At 38.7% G+C, this 20336-nt stretch overlaps 1 protein-coding gene across 3 annotated transcripts in view; it reads left to right on the top strand.

The window, feature by feature from the left end:
- The window catches only part of LOC124861661 (interleukin-1 receptor accessory protein-like 1), a 445259-nt gene that overhangs the window by 390972 nt on the left and 33951 nt on the right, over positions 1-20336 (top strand). For all 3 annotated transcript variants that reach the window (XM_047355550.1, XM_047355548.1, XM_047355549.1), the window contains one exon: positions 5910-6042. In XM_047355550.1, coding sequence (XP_047211506.1) covers positions 5910-6042 — 133 coding nt within the window. The remainder of the gene's footprint in view (positions 1-5909; positions 6043-20336) is intronic.

Raw genomic sequence — 20336 nt, 5'->3', positions numbered from 1 at the left:
TTAATTTCAGCATAAATTAGGGCTGCTCGTTAAGGGAGAAAAATCCTAATCATGATTATTTTCATCATAACTAAAATCAGGATTACTGCACTGATCAAATCAAATCAAATTTATTTATATAGCACATTTAAGAACAACTGCCGTTGGCCAAAGTGCTGCACACAAGAAAGAATAAATGATAATTCAATACTACCACTATACAAGATTAAAAAACAAATAAAAAAAAACACTCACAGCCAGTGAGTGTAAATGTGTTTTAAGAAGAGATTTAAAAACACCAAGGGTTGAAGCCTGTCTAATATGAAGGGGCAGCTGGTTCCACAGTTTAGGAGCTACAACAGAAAAGGCCCGATCACCTCTGTGGACCAGCCTAGACCTTATGGACCTGACCAAATGGACGTTAGATCTAAGGGATCTAAAGGGCACATAAGGCTGCGGGAGATCAGACAAATATGCAGGTGCCTGGCCATTTAGGGCCTTATAGGTCAACAATAACACTGATGTGGCTGATGTGGAGTCATATTGCACATACTGCAGTCAAAAATCTGTTTTGATTCCACGTTCAGTTTCTTTCAATTTATATTTTCATTTGTTACACTAAAGCCCACTTTAACCCGCTAAATTGTGTCTAATTAACTTGTGTATAATATCTAATCAATTCTGATTTCGACAAATTTGATCAATTACATAGCCCAGAGTAAATAGAATAGTTCTCTGAAGGTCAGAGTGGTTTGTTGGAGAACACCTGGAAGTCCAAGGAACACAGCAGACAGGTCAGAGATAAAGCTATGAAGAAGTTATAAAACAAAATCCCGAGCTTTGATCACCACACACAGCATTGTTCTCTCAAATATGTCAAATACAAACCTAACCAAACATGGTAGTTCATCTACTTCAACATGAAGAATATTAACCAGAAAAGAGGTCCAGGTTAAGTCTGACTGAACTTCAGCGATCCACTACTCATGTGGGATAACAGGACAGGTATTAGTTGTGGACTCCATTAATCCGATCTTGGAGAGGCAAAAATAAAACCATTGATCAAAGAAAGCCATAAGATGTCCTAGCTGCAGTTTAGCATAAGCCATGTTGGAGACACCGCAAATATGCGGAAGAAGCTGATCAGAGCTGATAAGCAGATAGATGAAATTAAACACAGGGCAATCCTGGAAGAAAACCTGGGACCGAGGCAGAGGTTCACTTTCCAGCAGGACAAAAACCTGATCATAAAGCCAGACCTACAATGGAATGATTTAGATCATATACATGTTGCAATGGCCTAGTCAAAGTCCAGGGTTAAAGGTTAATAGGGTTGATTGCAATAATCTAAATATATAAACAAGCCACACTTTTAAGACTTCTTTTTCTAAAAAAAACAAAACAAATCTGCATCTTGTTTAACCATGTCACAATAAAGCACTACTTGTGTTGGCCGATCAGATAAAATCCAGATGAAGCACAAGAAATCTGTGCTGTAGTGTGATGAAATGTGAAAAGTTCAATAGGTAGGGATACTTGGCAAGGCACTGCATCACCAAACCAGATTTTTTCCTGTTAACACAGCATCTATCACTTGGCCATGCTAGACTGAACTGAAGGTCCAAAGTAGAGCAGGCCCTGTAAGGTAAAATCCGTATTATCTTTGAACTAGCAAGTACCCAATTATACGCTGCAGTTATCACACATTTCACATCGTCTGAGTCATTGCCATAGGGCCAGTGAACAAGAGATAATAAAGAGCTGCTGAGTCACCTTTTTGCCTTCTTGGACACTGCTGGTTCTACCTCTTGTGTTTATTTTATGGACCTGAATCACTTCTTGTTATTAAAGTTTTTATTAGTTTTAGTTTGTTTCAGAACATATACATAAAACAAAAACAATCCCAAAATAAAACAATAACAAACAAGCAGACAAAGAAAAGAAAAAACTAAAAAAAAAAAAAAATACATAATATAATACAATACAACCAGGTCAGTGCCTATTAAGTAATAACATAAAGGTTCCATAAAAGATCTGTGTGTACAAACATCCTTGATGGTAACAGCAATAGCCAGAGTAAACAAAAAAATTCTCCATCAGTATTCCAATATTGACAATTCAGTTGAGGTGTTTATTTGTCCCAGTATTGCAGAAGAGAAAACAGTCCCAAGTTTTCTTGAAATTTTCTGTGTCGTTATTTAGCTTGGCCAACATTCGTTCATATGACACAGTTTCCAACATTGATTCCAGCCAGCTTTTAACACTCGGGACAGACGCAGATTTCCATAACCGGAGGATTACTCTGGCAGCTGTGATCACCCCTACCTGCATCACCGTATTTTGATGTTTCGACAAATTAGGCATTACTGTTTGATCACCTAATAAACATAATCTTGGTGATATGGGTATCGTCTCACCTATCCACTTTCCTATATAATGTATTACTTTTTTCCACAATGGGAAAATGTATTTACAGTCCCAGATCGTGTGTAAAAAGGTTCCTGGTTCCATATTGCATTTCCAGCATAGGTTATTGGTAAGTAAACCCATTCTATGAAGTCTAGACTCGACATTTCTTGGGAAATTATCAATAATATCTGGCCACTTGGAAGAATTTCAGAGTTTAACCCATCATAGGCATTTAAACCCCGATAGATTAACAGGTGTATATTCCAAAAATATGTGAAAAAAAAGGTTGTTGGCTCCTGGAGCTCCTGGAGCTCTCCTAGTGTGCTGCCATCTTCCCCGGTGGTCCCACGTGACTCCCTGAGTCACTTCTTGATTTTGTTGATACACATTAATATTTATCAATACTCGTTTATATGCCATCAATCACAGCATATGTGTCATAATTGTGAAAAATTAGTTAGTAGTCTCTAAACCAAAGCCGAGAGAAAAGACATTTAATAGGGTTTTATCTGTCTCCCGTCACAGAGGTCGTTGTGTTCAAAATGAGCTGAGAGAAGACCTCCTGCTGATGTGAGCAAAGGGGCTTATGTTTGCATTTGTTTTCTCTGAACTTTCTCATCACTCTGTTCACTTCGCTCTGGTCATCCCAGGAAAAGTCAGTTAATTATGCTGCCTACTTGGATAAACAAGCTGACGTTTGTCACACAGTCATATGTTTTCAGAGTGGCATCTCTTTCAGTAGCTATGCCACCCTCTCATACAGTTCGGCAGCCTTTTTGTGTGCTCCCATCATTGTTTTAAATGGTGATTCCCGACCCCGGGTAAGAGGGTTGTGATACTTCGATGCCAAAGAGGTTGTCACTATGTTTTGCACAAATAAAAAAAAACAGTAGATGTCTAAATTGAACTTTATTTTCATCAGACACTGCTTTACATATGTATGTAACATTGGTGCATTTTTAACTAAAATTGCATTTTCTGTTGATTTCATTTCTATTTAGATTAAGACCATCAGACAGAATATTTTACAAATTTACAGGTTTGCGCTCTCTGAGATCTTTTCTAGTTAAGTATTTTGCTCTAATGCCTATTATGACCCCTCTATAAACTAGCTGGTAGATAATTTCCTTACAATAAGCGGGTAGCAAATGTCTTCTGGTCCATATAAATGACCATATTTAACATTTGTTTTTGGTGAGCTATAGAGATAAATATTTGTTTAAAAACAAAGCTCATTTGTAACCACATTTGTACACTTGTACGTACAGAACTATATCATATATTGAGTGTAATATAACAAATAAGAAATGTCCACCAGGCAGGTGATCAAAAACCCTGAGGTGAAATGTCCAGTAGGTGGATACAAAATGGCTTTCACATGGCTGTTTGTAGGCCCGTGGCAGATGACATCATTTCATATCCAAAAAAAAAATGTAAGTTACAAAACAATCAAAACTACAATGTTCAAACTAGTTAAGAGGCAAACTGACCAGCCCCTTGTTTAGGTTTTGTACTAATGAGGTACTTCTCACCCCCAAATACCAATAAAAAATACAATTTTGGGTCCCAAAGTTGATGCCTTAAATGGAGAGTATGGATTATTTTTTTGAGGTACGGTTCTGTAAAGTTATATGTAATAATTCAGATATAACTAGTAGACAAATATACTGCAGTGTGTCTGAAGAAAAGCGAATAAATTCATAGTAATAAAAGGCTGACAGCTATTCAAAAGTACTCTCACCATTTTAGCTGATATTTAGCAATTGTGTTCTTTACAGTGGGATACAACGCCATATTGGCAGATATTAAACTGTCAACCATACAACTTTAATATTATTAATCTAAAATGCCAGTTGTATCTATCCACCTCATCAGCTGGGATCGGGATTCCACTGGGATCATTTGCAAACAACAATGAGACCTGAAAAAGCAGAGGCACTTAGCAACATCAATGGTATTGAAGAAAATGAGAGTCAATGGTGAGATCCTAAAGTTTACACTAGATGATTGATTTCCACTCATATAGAGTTGTAACCCATGTAGATGCTTTAACTTGCTAAAGTCCACTAAAACAAGGGTCTGCCTATTTGGTACCCTTCGAAAAGTCTGAGGATTTATCCCCTTTCCTCAAGGTCTCTGATATGACATCTATCTACCACAGGTAATGAAACATTTGCTGATCAATTCACAGATCCTCACTTCAGAGAATCTTTCTTTAAAGGAAAACATAGTTCTATTTACTATGGAAAATCTCACAACACAAGCTTCAGCAGTCGCAGAATGCGAGCCCCTGCACTGGTTTTTATTGGTGCAAGGCTGAAGAAGCCTAAGAAGAACTGTTTGCTGCTCTGTTGGCAGCCTTACAGTATTCTCCTGTTTTCATCAGAGTGCTTGGAGTCTGGAATATATCACTACTGCAATGTCTCGATGAAATATAAAGTAATGCATCCCTGATATTCCCACCATGTCTTTGACTGTGTAGCATTTTCAAAGGTTTTATTCGCCAGCAATGTTTCAACTCCTGCAACAATTCAAGTATTCTCCATTCACCAGAAGCTCATGTCTGTCCTGCTTTACATCCACAGTGTCTCCTCTCCAGGGGATTTTCATACCATGTTCAGAGCATCATCTTGACTTTTGAGAGCTGTTCTCACATGTCAACAACTCTCCTGTTGGCATAGTTACACAAAGTACTAAATGTCAGAACGTTCCGCAAAGTATGCAAGGAAATCTTTTCAGGAATCAGTTTAAAAAGAATCTCATAAGAGGTTTGAAACAAAAAGAAAATACAACTGAAGCAACTGCAGTTTCAGTAGGACTGAATTCATTAAATTGTATCATGGAAAAACAGAAAATGTTTGCTATCGCTCTGTTTGAACACCTTTGCTTGCTTGGAATGTGGAAAGCAATCTACGTGTTAAGAGTTTTGCAATAGCCATAAGAACACATTAACAGCTAAATTCATTGCCCACAATGGCCTTGCCTGTATTTTGCTTTTCAGCGATTGAAACCGAAATGTAGCCCCTGACCCTAAAAAGGGTCCATTGAAGAGTTTAAGAGCTGTTATGGTGGTTTACAAGTGTTACAAAAATAGCTTGAAAGAGGGTTCAAGAGTGTTTCCAAAGTCTGAGGGCTTTTCAGGGAATTTAAAGAGGGCCTTAGAGATGTTCAAGATGGCATCCATGAAGATCTGGAAGTGATGGTAGATATTGATACAGGTTGTTGTTTTTGTTCATTTGAGAAGGAAATGTGTTTTATTATTACAGGTTCAAATATTCACAGCTATTGGTCATTGAAGCAGAAATCTCCCATTTCTTTCATTTCTGTTTAAATCTTCTGTTTTCTGTTGATGTTTCCAGTTTTTTGCCACCAATATTCTCCTAATATTTGAGAAAAAACCAACAGCTATTTTACAATGTGTTGTCATCCATAGTGTTATTTTTTTTTGCTTGAATTAAAGACTCATATCTCATTATCATCATTCAGGTGTCGTCTCATATCCTGTTTGTTGTTTCTTACAGGAAGTCCTGTCAACTTGACATGCAACGCGTTCTTTGGATACAGCGGGGACGTCAGTCCACTTATCTACTGGATGAAGGGTGATAAGTTTATTGAAGACCTGGATGAGGAACGGGTTCAAGAAAGCGACATCAAGTAAGCACTTCAACACCTGACAAGGTGTAATAAACTGTTCTAAGAGGTCTATTTCTAAAAAGAAGATTTAAAATAATAGAAAAAAACCCTAAAATGACTTAATTTGTCTTGCTTTTTAAAGACTTGGAAAATATATAATACATTTATGAGGCACTTATCTATTAATGTGCATCTAAACTGGTAAATGCCTATTTAAGCCCAATTCCATAACAGTTGGATCATGATGCATCAATGCTCTGACCAGCGGCTGTGCTGTCATCTAAATGATGGCTATGAATGCTTCATGTGGCTGTTTAATAATGCAGACAGCAATGCATTCTTTATCACATACAGTACTGTATATATATATGCACAGTTAAGGCATTGCTCCATCTGTAGTGGCAGTGATGGGACCCTTTTCCATTCGGGCGACCTCCACCTTTTTGCTCACGTTTCTCATTAGAAATTTATTTCTGCTTCCTTCAAAGTCACACACTGGGTGAGAAACGTTCCACTTAAATATGCTGGGATTTTCTTGGTTTTAGCTGCATTCAGGTCCCACAAGGAAAAATCCATACGTTTTGCCACATCTTTGAGACTCATGAAGCGACCAAACAACTACAAATTTACCACAAGGCATCAATACGAGCCTGACCTGGACATTCTTTCATTACTGGATAACCGTGTCAAATACATGCATCTTATCAGATTAGAATATCATCAAGTTTCTTTTTTTCAGTTCTTCAGTAAAAACAGTAAAAGTCATATTATTTAGAATTATTAAACAAAGAGTGACGTATTTCAAGTTTTTATTTTAGTCCATTTTGACAAATTTTGATAAATGGTGGTTTTCTAGTAATACCGACTACTCATAGCGCGTTATGCTAGAGCCATATTCACCCAGTTGCATTCACATTCATACAGCAATACACATATCGACATGCAGCTTGAGAATAAAGGCCTTGCCCAAGGGCACATTCCAATCCTCTCAAACCTGCAAAAATTCTTCCTGCCTTTTTTACCACAGTTTTTCTTCTCTACTTTCCATTAATGCTTGAATACAGCCCTCTGTGAATAGCCAGCATCTTTAGCAATGTCAAGTCAGCAGTGTTCCCCATGAATTTGCTAGTCATAACATAGCATTTCTTTATAAAAAAAAAAATAACATGCTATACTTTTAAGAGACACATTTTCAATTCAATTGAATTTTTTTTTTAAAGCATTTTATTGATATTCTTATTTGTTGAGACACTACAGAGCCCGCGAAGGGACATGGGGGGATATTTTTCATTCGCGTTACCATGCAATACCTTTGTATTAATGTCAGGTTTAACCAACCTAACAATATTTATAACAACACAAAAAGAAAAGAGAGACAAAGTATTTGTTCCTTTTACTCGCTTTGCGAGGAGAAACAGTCAAGATTTGCTCAGTTACAGATCTCGCACCGCTCTGAAGCCTATCCGACCGCTTCCTCTTTTTATTGTCTTTCGGGGGTCCCTAGTTTACAAAAACATTGTTCTCTAAAGGATGGGGGAAAACAACAGCAGCATCATAAACAGGTCATAAACAGCTTTATACATTAACAACACATTTCCACAGTCTCCTTCAACTGGTAGGGTCAGCTGTGACTTTTTGTCGAGTGTAATCAGCCTTCATCTTTATGACCTCCTCAACTGTACTGCTTCCTTCTCTGCTAGTTCAGCTCCATTTATGATCTTTGCCTGCAGACAAACTCACACATCCTTTCTCACACATACATCATGAAAGGTTATATAATCAAATAGTTAAGTTAAAGAATAGGAGAAAATATAAGATAAATCTATATTCAATTATTCCAACAGTTCCCTCGCAAAAGTTGTTAATTATGGAAGCAAATCACCATTTGGTTGAAAAAGCATTAAGAATGTGGCTGCATTGTTTGACTCATAAATGAAATTAGTAATCAATTATCCTATTTGCATTTTAATTTTCTTCAAGACTGCTCATTCTTTCACTTAATTAAAATGAAACTTGAAGACATTTGAGATTTATTTTTCAAAATGTACCCCAGCAAATAGATACCAAAATTCAATTTGAAATGTAAAATTTGAAAATGAAAACGCATTTTCAGAAATACTTTTTCATTTTAAGAATGTGGCTGCATTATTTGACCCATAAATTATCATCCTATTTGCATTTGCATTTCTTCTTTACGACTGCACATTTTATGCCATTATCAAAAAGAAAACAAAGCAGACAATGCTTTTTCGTTTTCGTGGTCTGCCCGCAAAGTACTGCCAGAACTCAAAGCATTCCAAGCGGCGGGCGCAGCAGAGTGATGTCAGCCGCCGCTGTTCCTCAGCTCCTTGCTGACCGAGCTACCCATCTTGTTCGGTAGGGGGGCGCTGTGCACGTCAGCATTGCATTACATTGCAAACGTGCCAAGAAATTGATTGAATTGCAACAGGGCCGAGCTCAATTTGTGGCAGTGACAGGCAGAACTGGCAGTTCCGGTGGCAGGCTGTGGCGTCCTTGTGGCAGCCTTATGGCCTGGGATATCCAGCGTGTTTTTAAGCATTTATTTATAATTTTCTGTGAGTGACAATTCAGAATAGGTGCTCGTGCTCTATAATAAACCGGCTGTTTGTTCAATAAATCTTCGTCATCCTTTCAACACGTCACACATACACATAGTGCTATTTATTTTCCATGTCAAGTAAATACAATCACCTTCTGTTATGGGTCTAAAGTTGTTTATTAAATAATAATCAATAATGAAATCATTATTTAAAGGTAACAGGCTATAACAATAATGACAACCCATTTGCCGATAATCAGCATCAGCTTCCACAAAAACAGCAGCAACCGCATTGGCAAGCTTTTACAGCCGGTCTGGCACCTTCTGGCATCCTCGCGGAATCCCCTGCCACCCTGCGGCAGACTGTGGCAGTTCCGGTGGCAGCTTCGGTGGCAGGCTGTGGCGGAACTGCCACAGCCAATGCAGACGTGTACAGCGCCCCCTACCAAACAAGATGGGTAGCTCGGTCAGCAGGGAGCTGAGGAAGAGCGGCTGCTGACGTCACTCTTCTGCGCCCGCCGCTCGGAATGCTTTTTCGTTTTCGAGTTCTGGGCAGTACTTTGCGGGCAGACCACGAAAACGAAAAAGCAATGTCTGCTTTGTTTTCTTTTTGATTATGGCATAAAATGTGCAGTCGTGAAGAAAAAATGCAAATAGGATGATTGATTACTAATTTTATTTATGGGTCAAATAAAGCAGCCACATTCTTAAAATGAAAAAGCATTTCTGGAAATGCTTTTTCATTTTCAAATTTTACATTTCAAATTGAATTTTGGTATCTATTTGCTGGGGCATATTTTGAAAAATAAATCTCAAATGTCTTTTTCTTTTTTATTTTAATTAAGTGAAAGAATGAGCAGTCTTGAAGTAGAAAATTAAAATGCAAATAGGATTATTGATTACTAATTTCATTTATGAGTCAAACAATGCAGCCACATTCTTAAAATGAAAAGGCATTTCTGAAAATGCTTTTTCATTTGAAATATGGTAACAATTTGCTTCCATAGTTAATCACCTTGAGAAAGCTGTGCATTTTGGAACAGCAGCACACAACGAACTGCTCACAAAACAAACAGCACTGATATCGCATTGGTATGGTTTATTTGTCATATGCAGGTTAACACATAGTCAACAATGTAATGAAATGCTTGGTCATAAGAAGAACCGTTCAACTCACTATAAAAACAAAAGCACTAATGTAGCAGCAATAAGCTAATAAAGTGTCACAAATGTGGTTTATTGCAGTATTATTGTGCAGATTTCAGTAGTCTGGCTGTTTGTGGATAATAACTGTCTCTGAGTCTGATTGAATATCTTTTTATTTAAAGCCATAATTGCTGAGTATTTTGTTTAACACAAGTTTTAAAGTTTTAAAGCTCCTCTAAACCATAATCCCCAACTAAAAGGCTTCTTCAGGTCAGAACATGGCTTGGAAGTATCAAGTTTAAAAGATAAAGCCAGAATAATCAAACTAATGGCGCTGTTAAGGTCACAGTTCACTGACCCTTCCCTCCATTCAGTTCAGTGTTTGGGTGATTGTCACTTATTGACCCAAACCTGTCATGGAATGATGCCAATATATGATTTGTTGGTCACATGTCTCAACATGTGAACGAAATTCAATAAGAATTAGCAAACAGAATTGTTTAGTTAAATCCAGCAGTGCACATATTTAGTCAGGTTGCAAGTTGTCTGTTAGGAAAGAGTAAGGCTTCTCTCAAAAGTAGGGGTGGAATGAACCATCCAATCAATGAGATGAGGTGATACACAATATTGGGTTAATGGGAATGAGACAAAAGGAGATTTTAGCAATATTTTTAGGAAGAAAACTACTGATTAACCAAAATGCTGCCTGACAAGCAATTTAAAAGAGGTCTTCAATGTTTTTGTGATGAGAGTGTTCAGCCAGCCTGACAGGCAGTTTGACCAGACTGTCATTATAGGGCAGCAAAGCAGGAAATACTTCAAAATAAGAGTCTCAAACAGAATCAACTGGGGTTCAAACTAAAATCACTTTCATTCATACTAATATTAAGCACTTAGACTTACTTTTCTAGGCAAAGACACATGCTGACAGCAACTGAATGGCATTTCATGAGACTGACTTCACTTTGACAAGAAATATTGTGGAGCTTCAGCGTCATGAGATTAGGTGCCTCCTTATCTCCTCACAGCCCTAAAACAAGGTATAAAAAGTACCAACTTTTAAGAAATAGTGAAACGTATGCCCTTCTCAATAACTAGTGGAAACATCTTTCTTGGCATTATAGCAACCTAACCCTTGCTGAGCAGTGTTTTGCTTGTTTCCATTGATATTTCGACGATTTGTCTTTGGTGATGAACTCCGAGTCTTTACAGTTGCAAGGCCTCCTTGCCATCCCCCTAATCTTTAGCTCCCTCCACAGATACAAGACTGGGTTGCTCCAAAATGTTGATATTACTTTCATTCAAAAGAAACGTGTTGGTAAAACTAAAAGATTACTTTAAACCTAAATCTGACAGCGTATGAATAAACTTGGGCTCAACTATACATAGAGAAAATATCTCTGCATTTATAATTTCTACAGAGATTCATTAGAGGAAAAAATGTTTATTTATGTGCAAGACCATAAAAACATCAAGGACAGAATTACTCATCCTCTGATCTTTCAATAATAAGCTATTGTTCTTGCAAAGATTCTTGTCGCTGTTTCATCATTGAAATAAAACCATCATTGCACCCTTTCATGTCCTGTCCCCACTGTACCCCTACACATGACTAGAAAATCTCTGTTGTCGACAAATGCCATTTAATGAAAAGGTTAACTGTAAGCAGCATGACAAGGCTGGGAGGAGAGTTAGCAGCCGAGTCTGTGACCTGGCATTTCGAGATGTCTCTATCAGCCTGCTAGCTTGCTCAACCCAGCTCTTAGTGCCGCTCTCTGTTGTGAAGGACGCCAGGCCAATTAGAGCCTACAGGATATAAGGGGGTGGTGGTGTTGGTGGGGTTGGCAGGTGGCAGAATTGGGTAGGTGGTTTGATAATGATGAGAAATACTGAGGAGAGAACCACATGCAGTTAGAAATCTGCTTTCAGAAGATAGTCAAATCAAGTAACAAGGGGAGAAATAAATGTTTGACCCTGAGCTACTGCGGAAGAGTATGTTAATGTGCTGGCACTGAAGTGAGCAGGCTTGCATGCATATTGTGGGGGCTCAAATTCAAGTGTTTGAATTGCTTGCTTTAATTCTGCCGCTGCATGATACTGTCTTCCAGTTAGAAGTATTATTTATTTTATTCTTTGCTCCCATTTGAGCGTGCACAACTTCAGACTGTTTCCTCTGACATCACTCCATGAGCTTTTAGCTTTGAAATGGAAATTAATCACACATGAGTGCTCCCAGAATGGCTGCCTCTTATACATGAGATGGAGTTTTTGGCAAAACATCTCACCTCCGAGATTTGGTTTGATACAAACCTTTGTGGCTGAAGAACAAGACTTTATGGAACTCTGAGGTGAGGTTTAAGCATTAAACAATTAAAAGTAAAGTTATTAAATCTGCATAAGTTTCAGTCCCTGGTGCATGGGTGTCAAGTGGCATTTTTAGCAGCAATTCAACTTAAAGAAAATACATTGGCTTTCTAAATATTAGTTAATGCTCTTACAAATAAAGTTCTGGGAAATCGGGTTACTTCAAATCTCAGGCAACAGTCTGAGCACTGTGTAGTGCAGCTGGTTGTTTCAGTCATGATAAAATCAAGTGAATTTGAGGAATTGTAAAATATTATAACAATTTCAGTCAGAACGTCTATTTACCTTACAGATTTACATACACTTACCAAAACATAAATTCATACAGGGCTTATAAGGATGCAGTTGAACCATTTTTTTTAGGTTGGAAACGGCTCTTTTCCAAATTTTCTCTAATCAATACACGGTCAAAATTACACATAAAGGCTTAAAAATATAAAGATATTGAGGTAAATGTCCCTTAACATGCAGCACCTCCATGAAGTCCTTTTCTGAACCATCAGCAATCTTCTGGCAAAAGTAAAGTTTTTTTAAGCACGCTCCTTTCATTTCATTTCATTTAACAAGGTTGAGGTCAGGGCAGTTCAGTAGGTTTTATGTTAGCCTGCTCTACAGACCCTTAGCATGATGCTACCCCCACTATACATTGTTCTTTTGAAAGCATGCTTTACTGACCTTGCAGTAATTTTTAGTCATGCTTGAAGGTGTTCATTTTTTAGCAGCACTTTTTTTTTCATCTGCACCCTCTCAATCCATATTGATCTAAACCTGTGTGAAAAGTGAGGCTGGTTGTTTCAGTCATGATAAAATCAAGCGAATTTGAGGAATTGTAAAAAATTATAACAATTTCAGTCAGAGCATCTTCCAGTCGGGTTCTTCTTGAACACTTGAACCAGTTGTCTTTCACCACCTGGAGACAGTTTGAGTCTGCTGGCGGAAGCTGGGTGTTTCTGACTGGACAATGATCCCAAACAGAAGGCTTGCATTAGGCGTTTATCTTGACCTCCACAAATCCCTACCCTCAATCTGAAATGAAAATTGTATTGACTGGACCAGGAAACCAACCAGGCTAGTAAAATCTTTACCCTTTCTGACAAGTCACATATTAAGGCAGAATTATGCCTGGACTTTGCTCATGGATACAAAAAATGTGTGATTTATCCGCAGTACATTAAAGGACATTTATTCAACTATGATTTTCAGAGTTAAAACATTACATACCCTAAGACTAACTATGCAATTAAATAAATTGGGAAACCATAGATGATAATGATTTATATTGCTTTGTAATCTTCTGACAGGTTAACAGAGGCACAAAGGGGTTTAAGGACAGCAAAGTTAAAGGTGTGGAGTAAACAACCCAAAAAACCTGATCTCAGTCCTGTGGAAATGTCTGGGCAGAACAGGAAAGGTGTGTGAGAGCAAGATAGCCTGGAAACCTGATGCTACAGCAGTTCTGTCTGGAGGAATGGGCAAAAACTCCTGTAAACTATAGTGAGAGTTCAATTCTACTAAATACAAAGTATACAGTACAGACCAAAAGTTTGGACACACCTTCTCATTCAAAGAGTTTTCTTTATTTTCATGACTATGAATATTGTAGCTTCACACTGAAGGCATCAAAACTATGAATTAACACATGTGGAATTATATACTTAACAAAAAAGTGTGAAACAACTGAAAATATGTCTTATATTCCAGGTTCTTCAAAGTAGCCACCTTTTGCTTTGATTACTGCTCCACACACTCTTGGCCTTCTGTTGATGAGCTTCAAGCGGTAGTCACCTGAAATGGTTTTCACTTCACAGGTGTGCCCCGTCAGGTTTAATAAGTGGGATTTCAAGCCTTATAAATGGGGTTTGCACCATCAGTTGTGTTGTGCAGGAGGTGGATACACTGTACAGCTGATAGTCCTACTGAATAGACTGTTAGAATTTGTATTATGGCAAGAAAAAAGCAGCTAAGTAAAGAAAAACGAGTGGCCATCATTACTTTAAGAAATGAAGGTCAGTCAGTCCGAACAATTGGGAAAACTTTGAAAGTGTCCCCAAGGGCAGTGGTAAAAACCATCAAGCGCTACAAAGAAACTGGCTCACATGAGAACCGCCCCAGGAAAGGAAGACCAAGAGTCACCTCTGCTGCGGACGATAAGTTCATCCGAGTCACCAGCCTCAGAAATCGCAGGTTAACAGCAGCTCAGATTAGAGAACAGGTCAATGCCACACAGAGTTCTAGCAGCAGACACATCTCTAGAACAACTGTTAAGAGGAGACTGTGTGAATCAGGCCTTCATGGTAAAATAGCTGCTACGAAACCACTGCCGAGGACAGGCAACAAGCAGAAGAGACTTGTTTGGGCTAAAGAACACAAGGAATGGACATTAGACCAGTGGAAATCTGTGCTTTGATCTGATGAGTCCAAGTTTGAGATCTTTGGTTCCAACCACCGTGTCTTTGTGCGGCGCAGAAGAGGTGAACGGATGGACTCTACATGCCTGGTTCCCACCGTGAAGCATGGAGGAGGAGTTGTGATGGTGTGGGGGTGCTTTGCTGGTGACACTGTTGGGGATTTATTCAAAATTGAAGGCATACTGAACCAGCATGGCTACCACAGCATCTTGCAGCGGCATGCTATTCCATCCGGTTTGTGTTTAGTTGGACCATCATTAATTTTTCAGCAGGACAATGACCCCAAACACACCTCCAGGCTGTGTAAGGGCTATATGACCAAGAAGGAGAGTGATGGGGTGCTGCGTCAGATGACCTGGCCTCCACAGTCACCGGACCTGAACCCAATCGAGATGGTTTGGGGTGAGCTGGACCGCAGAGTGAAGACAAAAGGGCCAACAAGTGCTAAGCATCTCTGGGAACTCCTTCAAGACTGTTGGAAAACCATTTCAGGTGTCTACCTCTTGAAGCTCATCAACAGAATACCAAGAGTGTGCGGAGCAGTAATTAAAGCAAAAGGTGGCTACTTTGAAGAACCTAGAATATAAGACATATTTTCAGTTGTTCCACACTTTTTTGTTCAGTATATAATTCCACATGTGTTAATTCATAGTTTTGATGCCTTCATTGTGAATCTACAATATTCATAGTCATGAAAATAAAGAAAATTCTTTGAATGAGAAGGTGTGTCCAAACTTTTGGTCTGTACTGTATGTTCACTTCTGAACTTGAAGAAAGTAAAAAGAATATGTAAAACAATTATCTAATTTTTTAGACATTTTCCAAATAGAAATCACTTTGATAGTCCTAAATAACAATAAAACTTTAATCTCACTTGGAGCGAGGAAATTAGAGATTGTGTGTTTTTCTTATTTTATGTACACGTTAGGGTTCAACTACAGGGGTTGGACAATGAAACTGAAACACCTGGTTTTAGACCACAATAATTTATTAGTATGGTGTAGGGCCTCCTTTTGCGGCCAATACAGCATCAATTCGTCTTGGTAATGACATATACAAGTCCTGCACAGTGGTCAGAGGGATTTTAAGCCATTCTTCTTGCAGGATAGTGGCCAGGTCACTACGTGATCCTGGTGGAGGAAAACGTTTCCTGACTCGCTCCTCCAAAACACCCCAAAGTGGCTCAATAATATTTAGATGTGGTGACTGTGCAGGCCATGGGAGATGTTCAACTTCACTTTCATGTTCATCAAACCAATCTTTCACCAGTCTTGCTGTGTGTATTGGTGCATTGTCATCCTGATACATGGCACCTCCTTCAGGATACAATGTTTGAACCATTGGATGCACCTGGTCCTCAAGAATGGTTCGGTAGTCCTTGGCAGTGACGCGCCCATCTAGCACAAGTATTGGGCCAAGGGAATGCCATGATATGGCTGCCCAAACCATCACTAATCTACCCCATGCTTCACTCTGGGCATGCAACAGTCTGGGTGGTACGCTTCTTTGGGGCTTCTCCACACCGTAACTCTCCCAGATGTGGGGAAAACAGTAAAGGTGGACTCATCAGAGAACAATACATGTTTCACATTGTCCACAGCCCAAGATTTACGCTCCTTGCACCATTGAAACCAACGTTTGGCATTGGCATGAGTGACCAAAGGTTTGGCTATAGCAGCCCGGCCGTGTATATTGACCCTGTGGAGCTCCCGACGGACAGTTCTGGTGGAAACAGGAGAGTTGAGGTGCACATTTAATTCTGTCGTGATTTGGGCAGCCGTGGTTTTATGTTATTTGGATACAATCCGGGTTAGCACCCAAACATCCCTTTCAGACAGCTTCCTCTTGGGTCCACAGTTAATCCTGTTGGATGTGGTTCGTCCTTCTTGATGGTATGCTGACATTACCCTGGATACCGTGGCTCTTGATACATCACAACGACTTGCTGTCTTGGTCACAGATGCGCCAGCAAGACGTGCACCAACAATTTGTCCCCTTTTGAACTCTGGTATGTCACCCATAATGTTGTGTGCATTTCAATATTTTGAGCAAAACTGTGGTCTTACCCTGCTAATTGAACCTTCACACTCTGATCTTACTGGTGCAATGTGCAATTAATGAAGACTGGCTACCAGGCTGGTCCAATTTAGCCATGAAACCTCCCACACTAAAATGACAGGTGTTTCAGTTTCATTATCCAACCCCTGTATATATGCAAGCCACTATAAATAATTTTTGAACCAGTGTAAATAAGAAACAAATCCACATTAAATTCCAACAGTAGAATGTCGTGACACAGTAGGATTAACTGATGTCCAGGTGAAGTATCATGAAATATATAACTACTACCAGCAATAATAAAAACATGTAGACATCCTTCTGAACTTGTATAAATGCAGCATGATTTAAAGATAAAGTTGGGAGGATGGATTGTTTCTTCTAATCTAACTTGATGCAGTCAAGTGCTTCACAGATTTTTACCTAAAAAACAAAGGTTCTGCTGAAACAAATGCACTTATACAAATTATATATTGTTCCTTACTTTTGTATAAATAAAACTGCAGTATTTGACCTAAGTTTGCACTCTTTTACAACCTTTATCTACCTGCAAAAACATCTTATTTTCCCTAAACTTTTGATGACGTTCTAAATTTACTAGGGAAATGACAACAAAAGCTGAAGAAAATTTGGCAGTTTTTGCCACATTGAATGAACAAGCGCGCTTGGTTCCTCCCATACCTGCCCAGTATTCCCTTGTACAGATTGACTAATAGACGGTTTGTGTGCTTAAAGGTGTTTAACAAACTTGTTATGTATGGAGACCCGTTTCATTCAAAATTAAACAAATACTGCTATTGATAAATTATTAATAAATATTCCATGAAGTAAAGCTACTTTACGTGTTTCAGTGACTTTTACTTTTTAACCCCATTTTTTATTTTAAGCTCTTTTTATTTCATGTTCTTATATTCAAATGAGGGGGCGGAGTTTTATCTGCTGGGTGGCGCTGGGACAGCAGGGCCGAGCTCAATTCGTGGCTGTGGTCGGCAGAAGCATGCCACTGCCTGCCAGAAGACAGCATGCCGGAGGGAACCAGGGCATTCTGCGAGGATGCCCCTGGCTCCCTCCCCTGGCTTCGGCCGTAAAAGCCTCCCACGGCGGTTGCTGCTGTTTTTGTGGAAACCAATGCTGATTATCGGCAAACGGGATGTCATTGTTGTTATAGGCTGTTACTTTTAAATGATGTCTTCATTGGTCTTTATTTAATAAACAGCATTAGACCCATAATATAAGGTTGCTGTATTTACCTATAATGGAAAATAAATAGCACTATGTGTGTGTGTGTGTATGACGTGCTGAAAGGATGACAAAGATTTATTGCACAAAAAGCTTTCGCAAAAACAGCGGCAACCGCCGTGGCAGGCTTTTACGGCGGGTCTGGCACCTTCTGGCATCCTTGCAGAATCCCTCCACCATGCTGTCTTCTGCCGGCTACTGCCACAAATTGAGCTCAGACCTGCTGTCCCAGCGACACCCAGCAGATAAAACTCTGCCCCCTCATTTGAATATAAGAACATGAAATAAAAAGAGCTTAAAATGAAGAACGGGGTTAAAAAGTAAAAGTCACTGAAATACTAAAGTAGCTTTACAAAATAAAAGTGTCACAAAATAAAACTACATTATGAAATAAATAAATAAAACTTTTAAGTAAATTAAATAAATCTTGAAATGAATTATTACAGAATATTACTCAGGAATACACATTTACACCACAGTACATCAGTAAATAACTTATTTTCACAACAGTTTTTAATCATCCAATATTTTGTTGGTGTATCGAATTTCCAAAATACAGTGAAGATTCTATTTTTAAATTCATATAAGAAGGTATGGATACTTATGCCATGCACTGTATGAAAGTGCATGGCAGGGACCTTTTGCAATGTACTCAAATATAGCAAGTTTTTCAAATTTTTAAGCTAATGCACAATGTTAATAAATATATTTATGGACAAATCACCTGAGTCCAACATGTTTTTCTCCTGAACTCTGTCCACTTGTTTCTGTGAGTTAACCAGTATCCTTGACTTTAAAACACATCATATGTCAGGCTTTTGTGTGGGTGGGTTTCTACTTCTTGCCTCTTCATTTCAGGAAACCCACATTTTTCTCTAGAAAAGACTTTCACTAACAAGAATGATAGATTTTTATTTTTTTTTTCCCTGCTTTCCCGTGCTTCACTTCAGTCTATGTTGTGTCTCAGATGGTTGCCCTACTCTTTAAAAAGCCATCAGCAGGACTGTGTGTCCCAACCTTGAAGTGAAACTCCTGTGTCTCTGCCTGACTGGCCTCACAATGTGGAGCGATGTGTTCACAGGAACAAAGAAAAAAGGTTAAATTAGTTTCACTCATGGTTCTGTAACCCAACTTTAGTTGCTAACATTTTTGTTTCTCAGCGAAAAGCAGTTCTTTATTAGGTTTTATGAAGCAGCTAGCACATAGTAGCAATAAAATAATTGCTTGTAATGGTTTCTCTTTCTGTATTCTCAATAAAAAGAAATTCACTGCAGAGTGATATTTTCTGTGGGATTCCACTTATTAGCCCCATTTTGTACAGCTAATGTAAGACATTGCCATGGCAGCAGTGGCTGTATTGTAGTTTGTCCTCATATATACCCAGCACTTCACAATCTGCTTTATTTAGTTCATTCATTGATCAACAAGAATGAGATGAGGTTTTATATGCAAATGCCCTGCAGTAGGCGGGAGATGAATGCCTAAGTGGCACTCACACCTTTTTGCACTATTAGCCCCATGCATCATTAAACAGACGCTTGAAATAGCTGTCATTTTTTTCAAGCCTTAAAAAGGTTATCTGCTTATACATATTTGCTGCTTTTGCACCCCCGCAGGTTGGATCCTGCTTTTTGTTGCTAATGTTTTCTTGTTCTTGTTTTTTTTTTTTTTTTTTTCCAGGAGTTTGTTATAATTGCTTTTACCAGATAAGATGGTGTTAGTTTGTTGTGGGTACTAATTTTGGAACATTAGCAAGGCATTTTGCTGGAAACATCAACAATGTTTTAATGATGCATACATCTTAATGGAAGTTTTTTGTTATTTTGTGAAAGAAAACAGCCTTCTCAGACTCCAGCTAAACTCCTCTTGAAATCTTTTCAAACAGATATTTTTCCCCTGTTTTTATCAAATCTCTATCTACCCTGTATGTGTGATTTCTAACAAAAACACTGTAATGCCTATGCTGTACCAGTAGGTGATGATAATCGTGGATTTAACTACATTAGAAACCACAAGCAGATCCTTAGAATGACTAAAGCAGTGCAAGGCGATGGATTTCCAAAAACAGTTATACCTGCAGTTGTGCTTAGGTACCGATACTTTCCTCTCAGTAATGAACTTCTTATATTCAGGTTTCTCTGCCCTGACATCTCAGGAGTTGGACTTAGTCCCTAATAGCTCCAGTACACCAGTGTACAAGACAAGGTCCACAAAATACTTGACGGGCCACACAAAGTCCCGACCTAACACAATAAAACACCTTGGGAGGAATTAAAGCGAAGACCGTAAAGCTAGCCAGACTTTGTTGTTTAACATCTCTCATTTCTGACCTCCAAAAATGCACTTTTAGAAGAATGGTCAAAAGTTCCCCTAAACACACTCCTAAACCGTGTGGAAAGCCTTCACAGAAGACTTGGGCCAGCATTGAGTAAACCCTATGTATTAAGAACTGGAATTCACTTAAGTTCATAAGAAGACAGACAATTGTCAATATAGCTGTCTCTGTACCAGCATATCTAAATATTCAGGGTCTAACCTTG

The sequence above is a fragment of the Girardinichthys multiradiatus genome, chromosome 24 (assembly GCF_021462225.1).
Source record: "Girardinichthys multiradiatus isolate DD_20200921_A chromosome 24, DD_fGirMul_XY1, whole genome shotgun sequence".
Lineage (NCBI taxonomy): Eukaryota > Metazoa > Chordata > Actinopteri > Cyprinodontiformes > Goodeidae > Girardinichthys > Girardinichthys multiradiatus.
Note: the sequence above shows the minus strand (reverse complement) of the source record. Positions and strands in the feature narration are given on the sequence as shown.